The following is a 17,691-nucleotide window of genomic DNA, read 5'->3' on the forward strand; positions in this document are numbered from 1 at the left end:
ACACAATTCACCATATTATTTGGAAAAATAACATTGGACCTAGTTAAAAAAAAAAAAAAGTATCACTTTTGTGATTGAAGCTCAGTGTATTTGCATCTACCCTGCTTAGAATTATGATGATAAAGAACAAAATAGCTCCTTATTTATGAGGTCTTTATAAATGTATAGAATCACAAGGAAAAAGGCAAAAATGGCATTCTCTTTCTAACTAAGCTGTAACAAAGCACTTCAGTATACCTGAAGTGTGACATTTCATATCTGTCCAGTACTGTCTTCTTTTTTTTAGTTTCTGTTAAGATTTGTTTCTCTAATTTGACTCCTAATTGCTATCTCCCTGTTTCTCTACCTGTCATCTTCACTCTGGCAGGAACAGCCAGCTCCCATCAGCTTGCTACTTCTTCTCCTGCTGCCCTCTCTGCCCTTCCAAGTTATGTTCATCTGATTGTAGTTACTGTTGTGTATTTCACCTTAATCACAGACAGTAGGTTTGGGTAGAAGTCGTTAAGCAGAAATTAATTGAAAGTGCTAATGTACCCAAGTTTAAAATTTCTTGTATATGGCTAACAAACATGCAAAGTTATATCTGTTGGTAATCCATGTGGTGGACATGAATTGGCAGCACTGTGTTGTTAAAAATTACCACCTTTAGTGAGCGGGAGCACGTATGCCTTAGGCTTTGGGGAGGGACACATACACCAATCACCTGAGGGACTGATACGTGAGCAGGCAGTGCCACCCCCCTCTTCCCCCCCACCCGCTTTCCTCCCAGGACACAACACACTGTCTCAGGGAACCCAGCCTGCGCCTTCTCCACCGCCAGTTGCAAAATCTGCTGAAATGGGCTGTGGATTGAACAAGTTAGGGAAGTGCTACGAGGAATGGCCTGGGAATATTTATTCAACTTTGAAGAGGCCTCAGGTAGAAAACAAGGTGGATGTGGCCTATGAGTACTGCCTCCTGTAGTTCACACCTCTGGATGTTGTGGAGCTCCCATGGTCCTCAGCAGTGAGGCTGGCCTCCTTGAGGGACCTGCCAGCCCAGCTCCTGGAGCTGTACCAGCAGGGGTTCTCCCTGGCTACCCTGCACCCCTTGGGCAGCCCATTCACAGGCAGGAAAAGATTCCCCTCCAGCACATATTTAGGGCCAATCTCGGTCAAGAAAACTGACAGATCTCAGAAGACTCATCTTCACAATGAAGGTTACATCTTCAAATTAGATTGCTGTTCCTCCTTAGACCATCTGACAGATAAAATATCATCCCAGAGTTTATTATGAAGGTCCAGGAGGCTGCAAGTCGGGGCCTGGAGTTTGTTGTGTCATTCCTCAGTATCACTCCCCTGTGAACTCAGCAGGCAGCAGCCCTCTTGCGTCCACTGCCAATGGCGCCACAGATGCCAGAGCAGTGATAAAGGTATGTGGAAACCATGCATCACTGAGGATGAGAAGCCAGGGGCTGCAGACGTGTGTGTTGCTCCCACAGGGGTGGATGGGAGCCCAGAGCCCAGCCCAGGCCACACAGGGGAGCTGCCTTTCACCAAGGAGCCCAGCTTATCCTCTGGAGAGGGTGGAGGATTTTCCCCATAGGGGATGAGCCCAACAGTGGATGGACACACATACAAGGCTCCTCTCTAGGAAAATGGAGATTTTTGCCCTTTCAACAAACTGAAGAGCTATCAGAAGTGCTGGCAATACTGTCCCATCAGTATTCCTTTCTGCTGTCTCCAAGAATGGCCAGATAGCGAGGAGTTTGGATGCCAACTGGTTGGAGCACATGAAAGGAGTCCTGGTGAATTCACTCTTCCACCTTGGAATGGCGGATGATTCCTTACACAGCTTGACTGACGTAGTATTCATCTTTGAAGCTGTTTGTACAGAAGTTAGCAAAAGCAGACAGGGCTATGATGCTATTGTTAAACAATGGATGGCCCTGAAGGCATGGAGATTCAGACTGACTGCATGACTCTGCTGAACTCACGGGCATCCCAAGGCTGGCAGCTCACCTGTGTGCTACCAACTCACATTGTCAAGACTACCAGGGAAGGGAGCGTATCCACCAAGCCGACTGTCTTACTTCAGAGACTGTATCTACTTCAGAAAATCAAGAAGGAATTAAAAGTTTCAGTGGCAATTCTCCTAAGAAGACATGCACAGCTGAGGAAACCCAAAGGTAAACACAGTGTCAGAGACAAATGACTAGCAGAAGAAAATGAGAATTTAGAAGACCAGTTCTCCAAAGACAGAGATGTGGGAAATTGTGTGCTGGGTAGGCAGCAGGAAGATGGGGCCTCCAAGGAGGTTAACATCCCTGTGCAAGAGGTCAGGGAAGAAGAGATGGCCCCTGCCAGCTATCTGGGTAGGGTCCTGTGGAGTATGAGGCTGTGCAGAATGGTCCTGTCAGCTTTGCTAGGGGCCCAGGGGCCCAGTGGCCCAGTGGCCCTCAGCACTCCAGTCCTGGAAAGGATGCTGGGAATGGGGGTGCAGAGGAAGTTGTTGGAAAGCCTGCTCCAGCAGAAGAAAACTGAGTCTCAGCAGTTTGCACTAAAACTAGATGAACTGGCAAACCCTAGGCATCTTGCCAGCAGCTGGTTTGCCCTAGTGTTGTGTGCTACCCTTTGGCTTGGCTTGACCTTTCCTTGTGAACTCACTAGGCTCTCCCAGGACCCGTCTCTGTCAGTGTTGGTTTCTGTACATCTGATTGGAAGGCAGTGGAATGACCCTGTGTTACCATGCTGGGTGAGGTTACTTCCTTTAGACCCCAGGGTTGGAGGCCCAGCCCTGGCTCCACCACTCTTCCTCAGGGATGGTCTGGACCATCCAGTGCCTAGGACAATCCCACAGGACCACCAGGGCACATTGGGGTCAAATCCATGGATCCTTGGGTCCAACCAAAGTTGCTGTTCCCTTCCCACCCTGCCAGGGCAGCGTCCATCCCCTGCTGCTTTGCGCAGCAGCTGCCTGGTGACTTTTAACCACCCCCTGGAGCCCTGTTGGTTCTCTTCTCCAGCTAGACCTTGCTGCTCTGGCAAAGAAAGTGACATCATTGGGAAGGGGAGGTGCTCAGCCTCCCGGCTTTTCTCAAAACAGTCCTAGGTGCTGGGAATTCGGAAATAAAGAGGTAATTCTTTGTGCACCTATTCTTGAAGAATGTTTAAAAGTGTTCTGTGTTAGTATTAATGTAAAAGAAAATTTTTTTAAGGTTTTGTATTCAACACATCCTATGAATACATGTTACTTCTGTCAGTTCAGGGCATCCTGCCTGGTTGGGTGCCCTCATTATGTGCTATTTTAATCAGTGTATAATTGGCCCAGTTGTTACCCAGGTATGCTGGGTCTCATGTTTATACTGTTCAGAAAGAATTGTTAAGGCTTTGAGTAGACACATCTGGCAGACCTTGGAGAGAGAATGCCAACTGTCTTGACTGAAACAACAGCCTATCTCTTCTCTTTCTTGTTTAGTTACTTATAGCAATAAATCATCTGGTAGTAAAAAGATACCACCTTTGACAATTATGTAATTAGAATCATGAACATTAATAAGAGCCTACAGAAAGTGCTACCAACACAGACCCAAACATAATCAGATCATTTGCATTTGTATTTTGGAGTTTATTTAAAATGCCAAATATTCCCCTTGTGTCTTTTCTAGAATAAAGTAGGGGATCAAATACTAAATAACTGGTAAATATATGGAGAATTTAAAATGGGTAGAGAGAGAACTAAAAATAATCTCTTTGAAACAAATGAACAAGGTTTGAGGTATGACATAAAACAAATAATTTCTTGAGAGTCATCATGTAATCCTGAGGGTCTGGGGTTGTAGCTCAGTGGTAGAGTGCTTGCGTAGCAAGTGTGAGGCATTTGGTTCAATCCTCAGCACCGCATAAAAATTAAGGTATTGTGTCCATCTACAACGAATTTTTTTTAATCTTAAAATAACACTGAGGTACAAAAAAAAAAAAGGGTGTCAAGTGCATATATTCATCTGGGCTATAATTTGGGATTTTTGAGATATTAAAATTTGTCACTTATATGAGATATTAGGGATAATAGTTATTGTGTAATTTCTGTTGTAGAGAGTATCACCATGGGCATAATTTTCTGATAAATCAACCTGGAAAAGTCAAATGTATTTCAAAATCAAGTCATACCCATAAAGGGCAAACACTTGAACCATCTCAAGATTCACATTGGCGATGTGGTAAGACTTAAAGCTTTTTTAATTTTGTGTAATTTGGACCTATTTTTCCTTCTTATTTCCACAGTTGTGTTTTCATCAGTAAAAGCTATAAATCTTAGTAACAAAGAATGCTGATATCAACAGAATGCAAGGGATAGATAAAGACTTAGCTGTACCAGGATTTTGTTCTATTGCTTTGAAATGAGAAGGCCCTATAAATCTTTTTTAACTAGTGGCCTTTTCATAATATAATTTGAACAGTCAGTGAATTAGAGGTAGTTTATTTGGGAGTCTTTTTTATTTGTATTTCTGACTAAAGTAGACATTTGTTCAACTCAAGCTTTGGTAGTTATAGAGTGGCCATGTCTTAGAAGAGGAATGAAAAGAAGCTCACATTGAAATAATATATTTTTACCTTTGGGCATCTTTTCCCATATTTGAAGATATACCTGTTATTCATTGCTAACCTTTTGTTAGTTAATTTTCCCATATTTGAATTGGGTTTTGATTCCTAAAGTAAAACATACTTATTTGTAGAATGATTACATATTAAAAGGATATGCTGATAGTTAACATATGGTACAAATGTATACAACTGAAAATGTTTAATAACTAAATTATATTCCAGGTTCTTTTTATGCTCTAATTACAACCCTGTGACATAGGTACTATTATGTTCCCATTTTAAAGATGAGAAAACCAAGGTAGAGGAAGCTTAAATAACAAGCTAGGAAGTAGTAGAGCCAGTATTTAATCCCAAACTGGGTATAGGGTTTATACACTTAGAAACTACTTCTCTATATGCTGCCTCCTCTCAGAAAATTGAAATACCACAAATTCTAATCCTTTTGATAAAAATCTTTGGTTAAATCCTGCTTTTTTTTTTATCTTTATTTATTTTTTTTTACTTTATTTATTTTTTAATTGGTTGTTCAAAACATTACAAAGCTCTTGACATATCATATTTCATACATTAGATTCAAGTGGGTTATGAACTCCCATTTTACCCCAAATACAGATTGCAGAATCACATCGGTTACACATCCACATTTTTACATAATGCCATATTAGTGACTGTTGTATTCTGCTACCTTTCCTATCCTCTACTATCCCCCCTCCCCTCCCCTCCCATCTTCTCTCTCTACCCCATCTACTGTAATTCATTTCTCTCCCTTGTTTATTTTCCCATTCCCCTCACAACCTCTTATATGTAATTTTGCATAACAATGAGAGTCTCCTTCCATTTCCATGCAATATCCCTTTTCTCTCCTTTTCCCTCCCACCTCATGTCTCTGTTTAATGTTAATCTTTTCCTCCTGCTCTTCCTCCCTGCTCTGTTCTTAGTTGCTCTCATTATATCAAAGAAGACATTTGGCATTTGTTTTCTAGGGATTGGCTAGCTTCACTTAGCATAATCTGCTCTAGCGCCATCCATTTCCCTGCAAATTCCATGATTTTGTCATTTTTTAGTGCTGCGTAATACTCCATGGTGTATAAATGCCACATTTTTTTTATCCATTCATCTATTGAAGGGCATCTGGGTTGGTTCCACAGTCTACCTATTGTGAATTGTGCCGCTATGAACATCGATGTGGCAGTATCCCTGTAGTACACTCTTTTAAGGTCTTCAGGGAATAGTCCGAGAAGGGCAATAGCTGGGTCAAATGGTGGTTCCATTCCCAGCTTTCCCAGGAATCTCCATACTGCTTTCCAGATTGGCCGCACCAGTTTGCAGTCCCACCAGCAATGTACAAGAGTACCCTTTTCCCCACATCCTCTCCAGCACTTGTTGTTGTTTGACTTCATAATGGCTGCCAATCTTACTGGAGTGAGATGGTATCTTAGGGTGGTTTTGATTTGCATTTCTCTGACTGCTAGAGATGGTGAGCATTTTTTCATGTACTTGTTGATTGATTGTATGTCCTCCTCTGAGAAGTGTCTGTTCAGGTCTTTGGCCCATTTGTTGATTGGGTTATTTGTTTTCTTATTGTTTAATTTTTTGAGTTCTTTGTATACTCTGGATATTAGGGCTCTATCTGAAGTGTGAGGAGTAAAAATTTGTTCCCATGATGTAGGCTCCCTATTTACCTCTTTTATTGTTTCTCTTGCTGAGAGAAAACTTTTCAGTTTAAGTAAGTCCCATTTGTTGATTTTTGTTATCAACTTTTGTGCTATGGGTGTCCTATTAAGGAATTTGGAGCCCGACCCTACAATATGTAGATCGGAGCCAACTTTTTCTTCTATCAGACGCAGAGTCTCTGATTTGATATCTAGCTCCTTGATCCACTTTGAGTTAACTTTTGTGCATGGCGAGAGGAGGGGATTCAGTTTCATTTTGTTGCATATGGATTTCCAGTTTTCCCAGCACCATTTGTTGAAGATGCTATCCTCCCTCCATTGCATGCTTTTAGCTCCTTTATCAAATATAAGATAGTTGTAGCTTTGTGGATTAGTCTCTGTGTCCTCTATTCTGTACCATTGGTCCACCCTCCTGTTTTGGTACCAGTACCATGCTGTTTTTGTTACTATTGCTCTGTAATATAGTTTTAAGTCTGGTATCGCTATACCGCCTGATTCGCACTTCCTGCTTAGAATTGCTTTTGCTATTCTGGGTCTTTTATTTTTCCATATGAATTTCATGATTGCTTTATCCATTTCTACAAGAAATGCCGTTGGGATTTTGATTGGCATTGCATTAAACCTATAGAGAACTTTTGGTAATATCGCCATTTTGATGATGTTAGTTCTGCCTATCCATGAACAGGGTATATTTTTCCATCTTCTAAGATCTTCTTCTACTTCTCTTTTTAGGGTTTTGTAGTTTTCATTATATAAATCTTTCACCTCTTTTGTTAGGTTGATTCCCAAGTATTTTATTTTTTTTGAGGATATTGTGAATGGAGTGTTTTTCCTCATTTCCGTTTCAGAAGTTTTGTCGCTGATATACAGAAATGCCTTTGATTTATGCGTGTTGATTTTATATCCTGCCACTTTGCTGAATTCATTTATTAGTTCTAGTAGTTTTTTTGTAGACCCTTTTGGGTCTTCTAGGTATAGAATCATGTCATCTGCAAATAGTGATAATTTAAGTTCTTCCTTTCCTATTTTTATGCCTTTAATTTCTTTCGTCTGTCTAATTGCTCTGGCCAGTGTTTCGAGAACTATATTGAATAGAAGTGGTGATAGAGGGCATCCCTGTCTTGTTCCAGATTTTAGGGGGAATGCCTTCAATTTTTCTCCATTGAGAATGATGCTAGCCTGAGGCTTAGCATAGATAGCTTTTACAATGTCGAGGTAAGTTCCTGTTATCCCTAGTTTTTCTAATGTTTTGAACATAAAGGGATGCTGTACTTTGTCGAATGCTTTTTCTGCGTCTATTGAGATGATCATATGGTTCTTATTTTTAAGTCTATTGATGTGGTGAATAACATTTATTGATTTCCGTATATTGAACCATCCTTGCATCCCAGGGATGAATCCTACTTGATCATGGTGCACAATTTTTTTGATGTGCCTTTGTATCCGATTCGCCAGAATTTTATTGAGGATTTTTGCATCTAGGTTCATCAGAGATATTGGTCTGTAGTTTTCTTTCTTTGAGGTGTCTTTGTCTGGTTTCGGAATCAGGGTGATGTTGGCCTCATAGAATGAATTTGGCAGAGCTCCTTCTTTTTCTATTTCCTGAAATAACTTGAAAAGTATTGGTATTAATTCTTCCTTAAAGGTTTTGTAAAACTCCGCTGTATACCCATCCGGTCCTGGGCTTTTCTTGGTTGGAAGTCTTTTGATTGCTTCTTCTATTTCATCTATTGTTATTGGTCTGTTTAAGTTGTGAGTATCCTCCTGACTCAGTCTGGGCAAATCATATGACTTAAGGAATTTATCGATGTCTTCACTATCTTCTATTTTATTGGAATATAGGTTTTCAAAATAATTTCTAATTGTCTTCTGTATTTCTGTAGTGTCTGTTGTGATATTGCCTTTTTCATCCCGTATGTTAGTGATTTGAGTTCTCTCTCTTCTTCTCTTCGTTAGCATGGCTAAGGGTCTGTCGATCTTATTTATTTTTTCAAAGAACCAACTTTTAGTTTTGTTAATTTTTTCAATAGTTTCTTTTGTTTCAATTTCGTTGATTTCCGCTCTGATTTTAATTATTTCTTGCCTTCTGCTACATTTGCTGTTGTTTTGCTCTTCCTTTTCTAGGGCTTTGAGATGAAGTGTGAGCTCATTTATTTGTTGGTTTTTCCTTTTTTTGAGGAATGACCTCCAAGCGATGAATTTCCCTCTTAAAACTGCTTTCATTGTGTCCCATAGATTCCGATATGTTGTGTCTGTATTTTCATTTATCTCTAAGAATTTTTTGATTTCCTCCTTTATGTCTTCTGTAACCCATTGATCATTCAGTAACATATTGTTCATTTTCCATGTGATGTAGGATTTTTCCTTCCTTCTTTTATCATTGATTTCCAGTTTCATTCCATTATGATCAGATAAAATGCATGGTATTATCTCCACCCCTGTATATTTACTGAGGGTTGCCCTATGGCATAATATATGGTCTATTTTTGAGGAGGATCCATGTGCTGCTGAGAAAAAAGTATATCCACTTGATGATGGTTGATATATTCTATATATGTCAGTTAAGTCTAGGTTGTTGATTGTGATATTGAGTTCTATAGTTTCTTTATTCAGCTTTTGTTTGGAGGATCTGTCCAATTGTGAGAGAGGTGTGTTGAAGTCACCCATAATTATTGTGTTGTGGTCTATTTGATTCTTGAACTTGAGGAGAATTTGTTTTATGAACGTCGCAGCACCATTATTTGGTGCATAAATATTGATAATTGTTATGTCTTGTTGGTGAATGGTTCCTTTTAACAGTATATAATGTCCTTCCTTATCCCTTTTGATTAATTTAGTCTTGAAGTCAATTTTATTCGATATGAGGATGGCCACCCCTGCTTGCTTACGAGGACCGTGTGCGTGGTATATTTTTTCCCAACCTTTCACCTTCAGCCTGTGTATGTCTTTTCCAATCAGATGTGTCTCCTGGAGGCAGCATATTGTTGGATTTGTTTTTTTAATCCATGTTACCAGCCTATGTCGCTTTATTGGAGAGTTTAAGCCATTAACGTTTAGAGTTACTATTGATATATGGTTTGTACTTCCAGCCATGTTTGATTATTTATCATCTTCTTTTTTTTTTTTTTTTAATTTAGTTTGTTTCTCCATGGTTAGCTTTCCCCCCGCCCTCTGTCTTTATAGAGGCACTTCCCACTGATGGTTTTGGTTATTGTTTTTCATTTCTTCCTCGTGTAGTGTTTTGCTCAAGATGCTTTGCAATGCTGGTTTTCTGGCTGCAAATTCTTTTAGCTTTTGTTTATCATGAAAGATTTTTATTTCGTTGTCGTACCTGAAGCTTAATTTTGCTGGATACAGAATTCTTGGTTGGCATCCATTGTCTTTCAGTGTTTGAAATACGTTGTTCCAGGATCTTCTCGCTTTCAGCGTCTGTGATGAAAAATCCGTTGTTAACCTTATTGGTTTACCCCTGAATGTAATCTGCCTCCTTTCTCTTGTAGCTTTTAATATTTTCTCTTTGTTCTGTATATTGGATATCTTCATAACAATGTGTCTTGGCGTTGGTCTACTGTGATTTTGTGTGCTCGGTGTCCTGTATGCATCTACAATTTGTATATCCGTTTCCTTTTTTATTTCTGGAAAGTTTTCTGTAATTATTTCATTCAGCAGGTTACTCATTCCCTTGGTTTGAATCTCTATACCTTCCTCTATCCCGATGACTCGTAAGTTTGGTTTTTTTATGTTATCCCATATCTCTTGGATGTTTTTCTCGTGATTTTTTACCAGCCTTTCTGAGTTGGCTAGACTCTTTTCAAGATGATATATTTTGTCTTCATTATCTGACGTTCTGGCTTCTACTTGCTCCACTCTGTTAGTGATACTCTCAATTGAGTTTTTAATTTGGTTTATAGTTTCCTTCATTTCTAGAATTATTGTTTGATTTTTTTTATAATCTCTATCTCCTGATAAAGATGCTTAACTTCTTCTTTTATCTGTTTATGTAATTCATTTTCAATGTGTTCTTTCACTGTTTGAATTTGCTGTCTCATATCCTCTTTAAGGTTCCATTCCATCTGTCTAAGGTATTCCTTGAGTTCTTTATTTGACCATTTTTCTGATGCCTCTAGGTCCTCCTGAATATTTAGGCTGTCCTGCATTGTTTGTACTCCTTTTCTTCCTTGCTTTTTCATGCTGCTCATGTTACTTCTTGTTCTGTTTGACTGCTGAGTTACTGTTTACTCCTATAAATTTATTTGATGCTTGGGAGGAAAGGTATTAGGAGGGAAGGGAAGAAGTCACTAAAGAGAATGAGAGTAAGTAGGTAGAATTCAAGGAAGGGGGAATAAGAAAATTGAAAAGAAATGAAAAGACAAAAAAAAATTAGAAAATTACAAAAGAAAAAAAATTTAAAAAAAAATAATAAAAAAATAAAAATTTAAATTTAAAAAATAATAATAAAAATTTAAAAAATTAAAAAACTTTAAAAAAAATTTTTAAAACAACAACAAAAAAATGAAAATGAAAAAAAAACCAAATTAAAAAAAAATTAATAAATGCAGTCTTAAAGTTTGATTAACTTCTCTTCCAGTAGGTGGAGCTGTGCCTACCGGGCCAAGCTTCTCCTCTCAATACGCGGGAACCAATCACTGTGCCGCAGCTCCTCCTCCCAGACTGGGCGGGTCTCCAATCCTGAGTGCCTAGGGCCTTCTCTTGTGTCTAGTCACTTCCCCACTTTTCCTCAAGCCAGGCCCCGCTCACCGGTGATGCTCACCACAATACTGGCTACACGCCAGGTCTGCTGCTCCTGGGAGCCCTGTTTTCATGAATGACTGGGCACACTCTCCCTGTTTGCCATTCCCTCAGACCCTAAGTTTGTAGAGCTTGGGGCTGAGAACACTCAGCGAATTTTGCTAGCCCTGTGGTAGCCACGCCCCCGGTAGCTGGTGTAAGAGACCTCAGTTGTCAGCACTGGTGGGAGCGGTAGCCGGGAGTTCCACGCCACTCCTGATTCCCTCGGTTTGGCTATCGCGCTCACGGGAGAGCTGGGAGGGGCCCTTAAGGTTTCCCTGTTGTGTGCAGAAGGAAGGCTAGGGGGTTACACACCTGTCGCCGCTGGTTTCAATGAAGTTATCTCCTCCGCCGCATTCTGGTGACGTCAGTTCTCTGCCATGGTGGTATCCCATGCAAATGGCGACAGTTCGTTTCCCTTTGCCGGGTGACCAATGCAACGGGTGGGTCCTGACTGGCTCTCCCAAGCCCCGTTTCAATCCTGTGGCCACTGCCTATGAAGGCTCGGTTGGTATTAACCTCCGTAGTTTCAGAAGGGCCGACCAGTTGTTTCAGCGGGATCGTTTAGTGCTGAGTCACAGCAGTTTGTCTGCAAGAAGCAGGCGAACGGGAGCTTGAATTCAGCCAATCCGGGCTCGGTGTGTGTTCTGAGAGGCCCAGACTGTTCGCCCCAGATCCACGTCAGCTCAGCATTGCCTAGTGATCCTGAGCAAACAGCATTTAGACGGTTTACGACTCCCTATGCCCACGCAGCTGAAGAGGTCAGAGACTTGATCTCTCCACGCCCGCTGCCATGTTGGATCTCCAACTCCTGCTTTTTTTTGGAGGAGGGTAAGTTGGGATTAAACGGGGGATCTTTGCTATTGAGCTACATCCCTACCCCTTTTTATTTTGAGACAAGGTCTCATTAAGTTGCTGAGGCAGGCCTCAAATTTGTGATCCTCTTGCCTCAGGCTCTTGAGTGAGTTGAATTAAAGGTATGTTCTACTGTGCCTGTTCTCTTGCTTTTTGATTGAATTATAGTAAGAAAACACATTGTTCATTTTAAACTAAAATTTCAAGATAGAAAACACTGTCCCTCTGTTTTTTGTTTTTTATTTAAAGAGAGAGAGAGAATTTATTTTTTTAGTTTTTCGGCGGACACAATATCTTTGTTTGTATGTGGTGCTGAGGATCAAACCCGGGCCGCACGCATGCCAGGCGAGCGTGCCACCGCTTGAGCCACATCCCCATCCCACCTCTGTTTTTTAATTTTATTTCATACCAGGGAGGAAATTTAAAAATTCTTTTTTTTAATCTTTTATTGATTTTATTTTTTTTAAATACATGACAGCAGTGGAATGCATTACAATTCTTATTACACATATATAACAGTTCTTATAATGAAGTAATAATAGTTATGCAATATACCAGAACCTCTGGACACTATGAAGGCAGTTCTAAGAAATCAGTTTACAAATATGAGTGGCTACATAGGAAAATCAGAAAGATCATAAATAACCGAGTGATATATCTTAAGGTTCGTGAAAAAGAACAAACCAATTCCAAAGACAGTAGAAAGAAGGAAATAATTAAGATCAAAGTAAAAATCAGTGAAATTAACAATAAAAACATTCAAAGGATCAATGAAATGGAGAGTTGGTTCTTTGAAGAGATAAACAAGATTGATAAGCCCTTAGCCAAAATAACCAAAAGAAAAAGAGAGAAGACCCAAATTAATAAAATTAGAAATTAAAAAGTAGAAATCACCAGACATCACAGATATCCAAAGATCACTAAGGGAATACTTTGAAAATTTATACTCCAATAAATTGAAAGACTTAATACGTTTCTACACACGAGACCTGCCAAAATTAAATCAAGAGAACATAGAAAATCTAAACCAACCAGTAATTAGCAATGTGATAGAAGCAGTAATAAAAAGCCTTTCAACAAAGAGAAACCCAGGACCAGGTGTATTCTCAGCTGAATTCTACCAGACAATTAAATAAAAACTAACATCAAGGGCTTGGGTTATGGCTCAACGGTAGAGCGCTCGCCTAGCACGTGCGAGCGAAGCCCTGGGTTTGATCCTCAGCACTAAATAAAAATAAATAAATAAAATGAAGGTGTTGTGTCCAGCTACAACTAAAAAATAAATATTAAAAAAAAAAACTAACATCAAGATGATGAAAAGACCTCCCATATTCATGGATAGGCAGTGCTTCTCAAATTATTTCATGAAATAGAAAGGGATGGAACAGTTCCAAATTCATTATATGAAGCCAGTGTCAAACTCATACTCAAACCAATAAGAACACATCGAGGAAAGGAAACTATAAACTGATATCCCTGATGAACATACACGCAAAAATCTTTTTTAAAAATATTTGTTTAGTTGTTGATGGACCTTTATTTTATTCATTTATTTATATATGGTGCTGAGAATTGAACCCAGTGCCTCACACATTTGAGGCAAGCGCTCTACCACTGAATCAGAGCCACAGCCCCTAGATGCAAAAATCTTAATAAAATATTAGCAAATTGTATTCAACATTGCCAAGTTGGTTCCTTTCCAGGGATGTAAGCATGGTTTAACATACACAAATCAATAAATGTAATTCATCACAAAATAGAATTAAGGACTTAGTCATCTCAGTAGATGCAGAGGAAGCTTTTGACAAAATTCAGCATGCATTCACGATAAAAACACTGAAGAAAGTGGAGATAGAAGGAATCTACTTCAATATCATCAAGGCTATATATAACAAGTCCAAAGCCAACATCAGAGTGAATGGGGAAAAACTGAAAGCATTTCCTTTAAAATCCAGAATAAGACAAGGATGTGTGGATGTCTACTCCCACCACTCTTATTTAATATAGTAGTAGAAGTTCTAGCCAGAGCAGTAGGCAAGAGAAGGAAATAAGGGATTAAAAATAGGAAAGGAAGAAGTCAAATTATCACTGTTTGCACATGATATGATTGTGTATTTAGAAGTTCCAAAAAGCCCCATTAGTAGACTATTAGAGTTAATAAACAAATTTAGTAAAGTAGCAGATTAGAAAATCAGCATACAAAAATCAATAGCTTTCCCCCATCATTATGTACAACTATAAGACTCCAATAAAAAATGTGAAAAGACCCAAAAATCATTAGATTTTCATTATACCGATAATTAATCTGCTGAGAAAGAAATCAGGAAAATAAAACCATTCAAAAAAGAAATAGAAAAAAATACTGAAGAATAAATCTCCTTTCACAAGGAGGTGAAAGGTCTGGGCAATAAAAACTATAGAACATTGAAGAATGAAAATGAGGAAGACAAAAAATGATGAAAAGACCTCCCATATTCATGGATAGGCAGAATTAACATTGTTAAAATGGCTATACTTCCAAAAACAATGTACAGATTCAGTATAATCCGCATCAAAATACCAATGATCTTCTTCACACAAAAATCAATCACAAAAATCCTTGAAGAAACATAAGGTCAACATTCCAACATGTAGGCACAGGCAATGACTTTCTCAATAGGATTCCTAAAGGAAATAATACCAAGAGTTAATAAATGGGAAGACATCAAATTAAAAAGCTTCTGCATAGCAAAGGAAACAAGAATGTGAAGAGAGAACCCACAGGATGGGAGAAAAATCTTTGCTAGCTATTCTTTTGACACAGGATTAATATCCACAATATGTAAAGAACTCAAAGAAGTTCACACACACAAACACACACACGCCAATTAATAAATGAGGAAATGAATGACAGACACTTTTTTAAAATATTTATTTTGTAGTTGTAGTTGGACACAATACATTCATTTTATTTATTTATTTTTATGTGGTGCTGTGGATTGAACCCAGGGCCTTGCATGAGCTAGTCGAGCGCTCTACCGCTGAGCCACAACCTTAGTCCTGAAACAGACACTTCTTTTTTTTTTTTTTTAATACATCCCAGCCTTTATTTATCATTATTAATTTTTTTTTATCTGTCATTGATTTTATTTTTTTAAATACACGACAGCAGTGGAATGTTTTCTATAGTTACTATGATTTTTTAATATCTGAGGGAAGTCTTGGAATACATGGAAATGTGTCTTCCTCTCATATCTGCCCCATGAAAATTCTTCATTATTACCTTGCGTTTTTTTTTTTTTTTGATGGTGCTGGGGATTGAACCCAGGGCCTTGTGCATGCAAGGCAAGCACTCTGCCAACTGACTATATCCTCAGCTCCCACCTTGCACTCTTGACTGTGTAGTGTGGCCTCAGCCAATTTTTGGTCCACCTGCTCTTGCTGAATATACCAGGTGAGGTGATCTGCTACAAGCTCAGAGATATGTATAGACCCTTCCTGGCCTCAGGCCATCTTCCAAGTGTTCCTGTCTCTTTTCCTCATATAATCTGTGTTCATTTTCCAGCCACCTGCTATGCTTTTGAACTCGCATTCCTTATTTGAAATTCTCCCTTATACTTTCACACTCATAGTGTCTCACTTCTGTATCTTAAAAGCATCCTTACTCTTGTTTAGTTCTTCCAATCTGATATATTCTGTTTAAATTCTGCATTATCATTTCTGAATTGAAGCTAATATTTAACTTGCATGTTTGCGGTGAAGATTAGTGGTAAATGGTGGCTAAAATAGTTATTTTTCTGTCTCTGAATCCTTAATAACATGTTTATGCCCCTCTGGAAGAGATACAATAAGTCTTACGCTGTAGTTTCTTATAAAATGTTGTGAACCATGCTAGAGTGTAGTAACACTCTCTTCCTCCTCTTTGTACTACCCCTTACATGGAACAAATGAAATACTTGGATAATTGGCTAAATGAAAAATGGCTGTTTAGCTTTGATTGACCTAAAAATAGCTAAATGTAAATAAATTATGTTCAAAGATATTAATAGATGGTACCATAGCATTTATACAGTGTCAACAGTACTACCATGTGCCAAGCTATTATCCCAACTTAACTGTCACTTTAATGAAGTTCTAGGTTTTAGAATCAAGACCTAGATTCATTTCCCAGTTCTGCTGCCTATTTTATATCCTCAGATGCTCTTTTTGGAACCTACCTCATTTAACCAGGCATCATGGTGTACACCAATTGTAGTCTCAGCAATTTGGGAGGCTGAGGCAGGAGGATCAAAATATTGAGGCCATTTTCACCAACTTGACATGGCAACTTAGCGAGACCCTGTCTTAAAATAAAAAATGAAAAAAGCTGAGGATATGGCTCAGTGGTAAAGCTCCTCTGGGTTCAATCATGAAAAAAGAAATTGTTTTCAAACCTATGTTATTTGATGCCATGTTGTATGCCTGTAGTTCCAGTGTGTGGGAGACTGGGGCAAGAGGATCACTTGAGTCTGGGAGTTCAAGGCCAACCCCATCTATGAATGAATGAATGAATGAAAGAAACCTACTTGAGAGTCATTGAGGATTATAAGTAATGTTTGGCAAATGGTTACTATTAATCTTTGAGTTTAAGAAACCTTAATTATTCTCTTGCTAAATTTTAACTTGACACTTATTTAAATATTTATTTTTTAGTTCCGGTTAGACACAATACCTTTGTTTTATTTATTTATTTTTATGTTGTGCTGTGGATTGAACCCAGGACCTTGCACTTGCTAGGCAAGTACTCTACCACTGTGCCACAACCCCAGCCCCTTAACTTGACATTTTATCTGAGTGTTTACTACTAACAGGCTATTGTGCTCCTGGATTTTCCAGTTGTTAGAGATGTTACTGAAACACATTTGCCATTTGAAAAATGACCATAGTTGTGCTCTTGGATATCAAGTCCCAAAGTTTAGTTTCCCCTCTTCCTTTGTCTTACTTTTTTAAAAAATAACTCTCATTCATATATACATATATACACATATATATGTATATATGATTTTTTTTAGTTGTAGATAGACACAATAACTTTATTTATTTATTTTTATGTGGTACTGAGGATCGAATCCAGTGCCTCACACATGCTAGGCAGGTGTCTACCACTGAGCCACAACCACAACACTTGACTTACCTTTACTTTGCTTTCTTGGTTCAGATCAACCAATATTTTTTTTAAAACATTTTTTTTTCTTTAGAGAGAGAGAGAGAGAGAGACAGAGAGAGAATTTTAATATTTTTTTTTTAGTTTTCGGTTGACACAACATCTTTTGTTTGTATGTGGTGCTGAGGATCAAACCCGGGCCGCACGCATGCCAGGCGAGCGCGCTACCGCTTGAGCCACATCCCCAGCCCCTGGGATCAACCAATATTGATCGGGCACCTACTATAAGCAAGGCTTGTTGAACAGAATCAGAACTTCCAGAAGGTTTCTATCCTCAAAGAACTTAAGACTATGATGTGTGAAAAATCATATATTCTTATGGAACTACAAAAATTGTGTCTGATTTTATAGGAGCTGCCAATTTCCCCATAGAGAAAAGAGCTGGTGGAGCCAAAGAGGCACTAAGAAAGGCTGTGCAGTCTCCAGTTACCTTCCCAACAGGTAAGGAATAAAGAATAGAACGTTCTTAAATTTAATAGTAAATTTTAAATAATCACAAATCAGACTTAGAAATTTCAAATGTAGATTTCAGGTTGAAGGGTATAGTTACAGGAGGATGTGTTTCAGAGATAAGGCTTTGGAAAGTTTATTTGTATGAAATCCTAATTCA

At 38.7% G+C, this 17,691-nt stretch overlaps 1 protein-coding gene and 1 pseudogene across 5 annotated transcripts in view; both read left to right on the forward strand.

The window, feature by feature from the left end:
* Cplane1 (ciliogenesis and planar polarity effector complex subunit 1) overlaps window positions 1-17,691 on the forward strand; it is a 150,240-nt gene that overhangs the window by 108,656 nt on the left and 23,893 nt on the right. For all 5 annotated transcript variants that reach the window (XM_048802882.1, XM_048802883.1, XM_048802884.1 and 2 more), the window contains 2 exons: window positions 4,074-4,198; window positions 17,433-17,522. In XM_048802882.1, coding sequence (XP_048658839.1) covers window positions 4,074-4,198; window positions 17,433-17,522 — 215 coding nt within the window. The remainder of the gene's footprint in view (window positions 1-4,073; window positions 4,199-17,432; window positions 17,523-17,691) is intronic.
* On the forward strand, window positions 2-4,067 carry LOC125616734 (annotated as a pseudogene).

The sequence above is a fragment of the Marmota marmota genome, unplaced genomic scaffold, assembly GCF_001458135.2.
Source record: "Marmota marmota marmota unplaced genomic scaffold, marMar, whole genome shotgun sequence".
Lineage (NCBI taxonomy): Eukaryota > Metazoa > Chordata > Mammalia > Rodentia > Sciuridae > Marmota > Marmota marmota.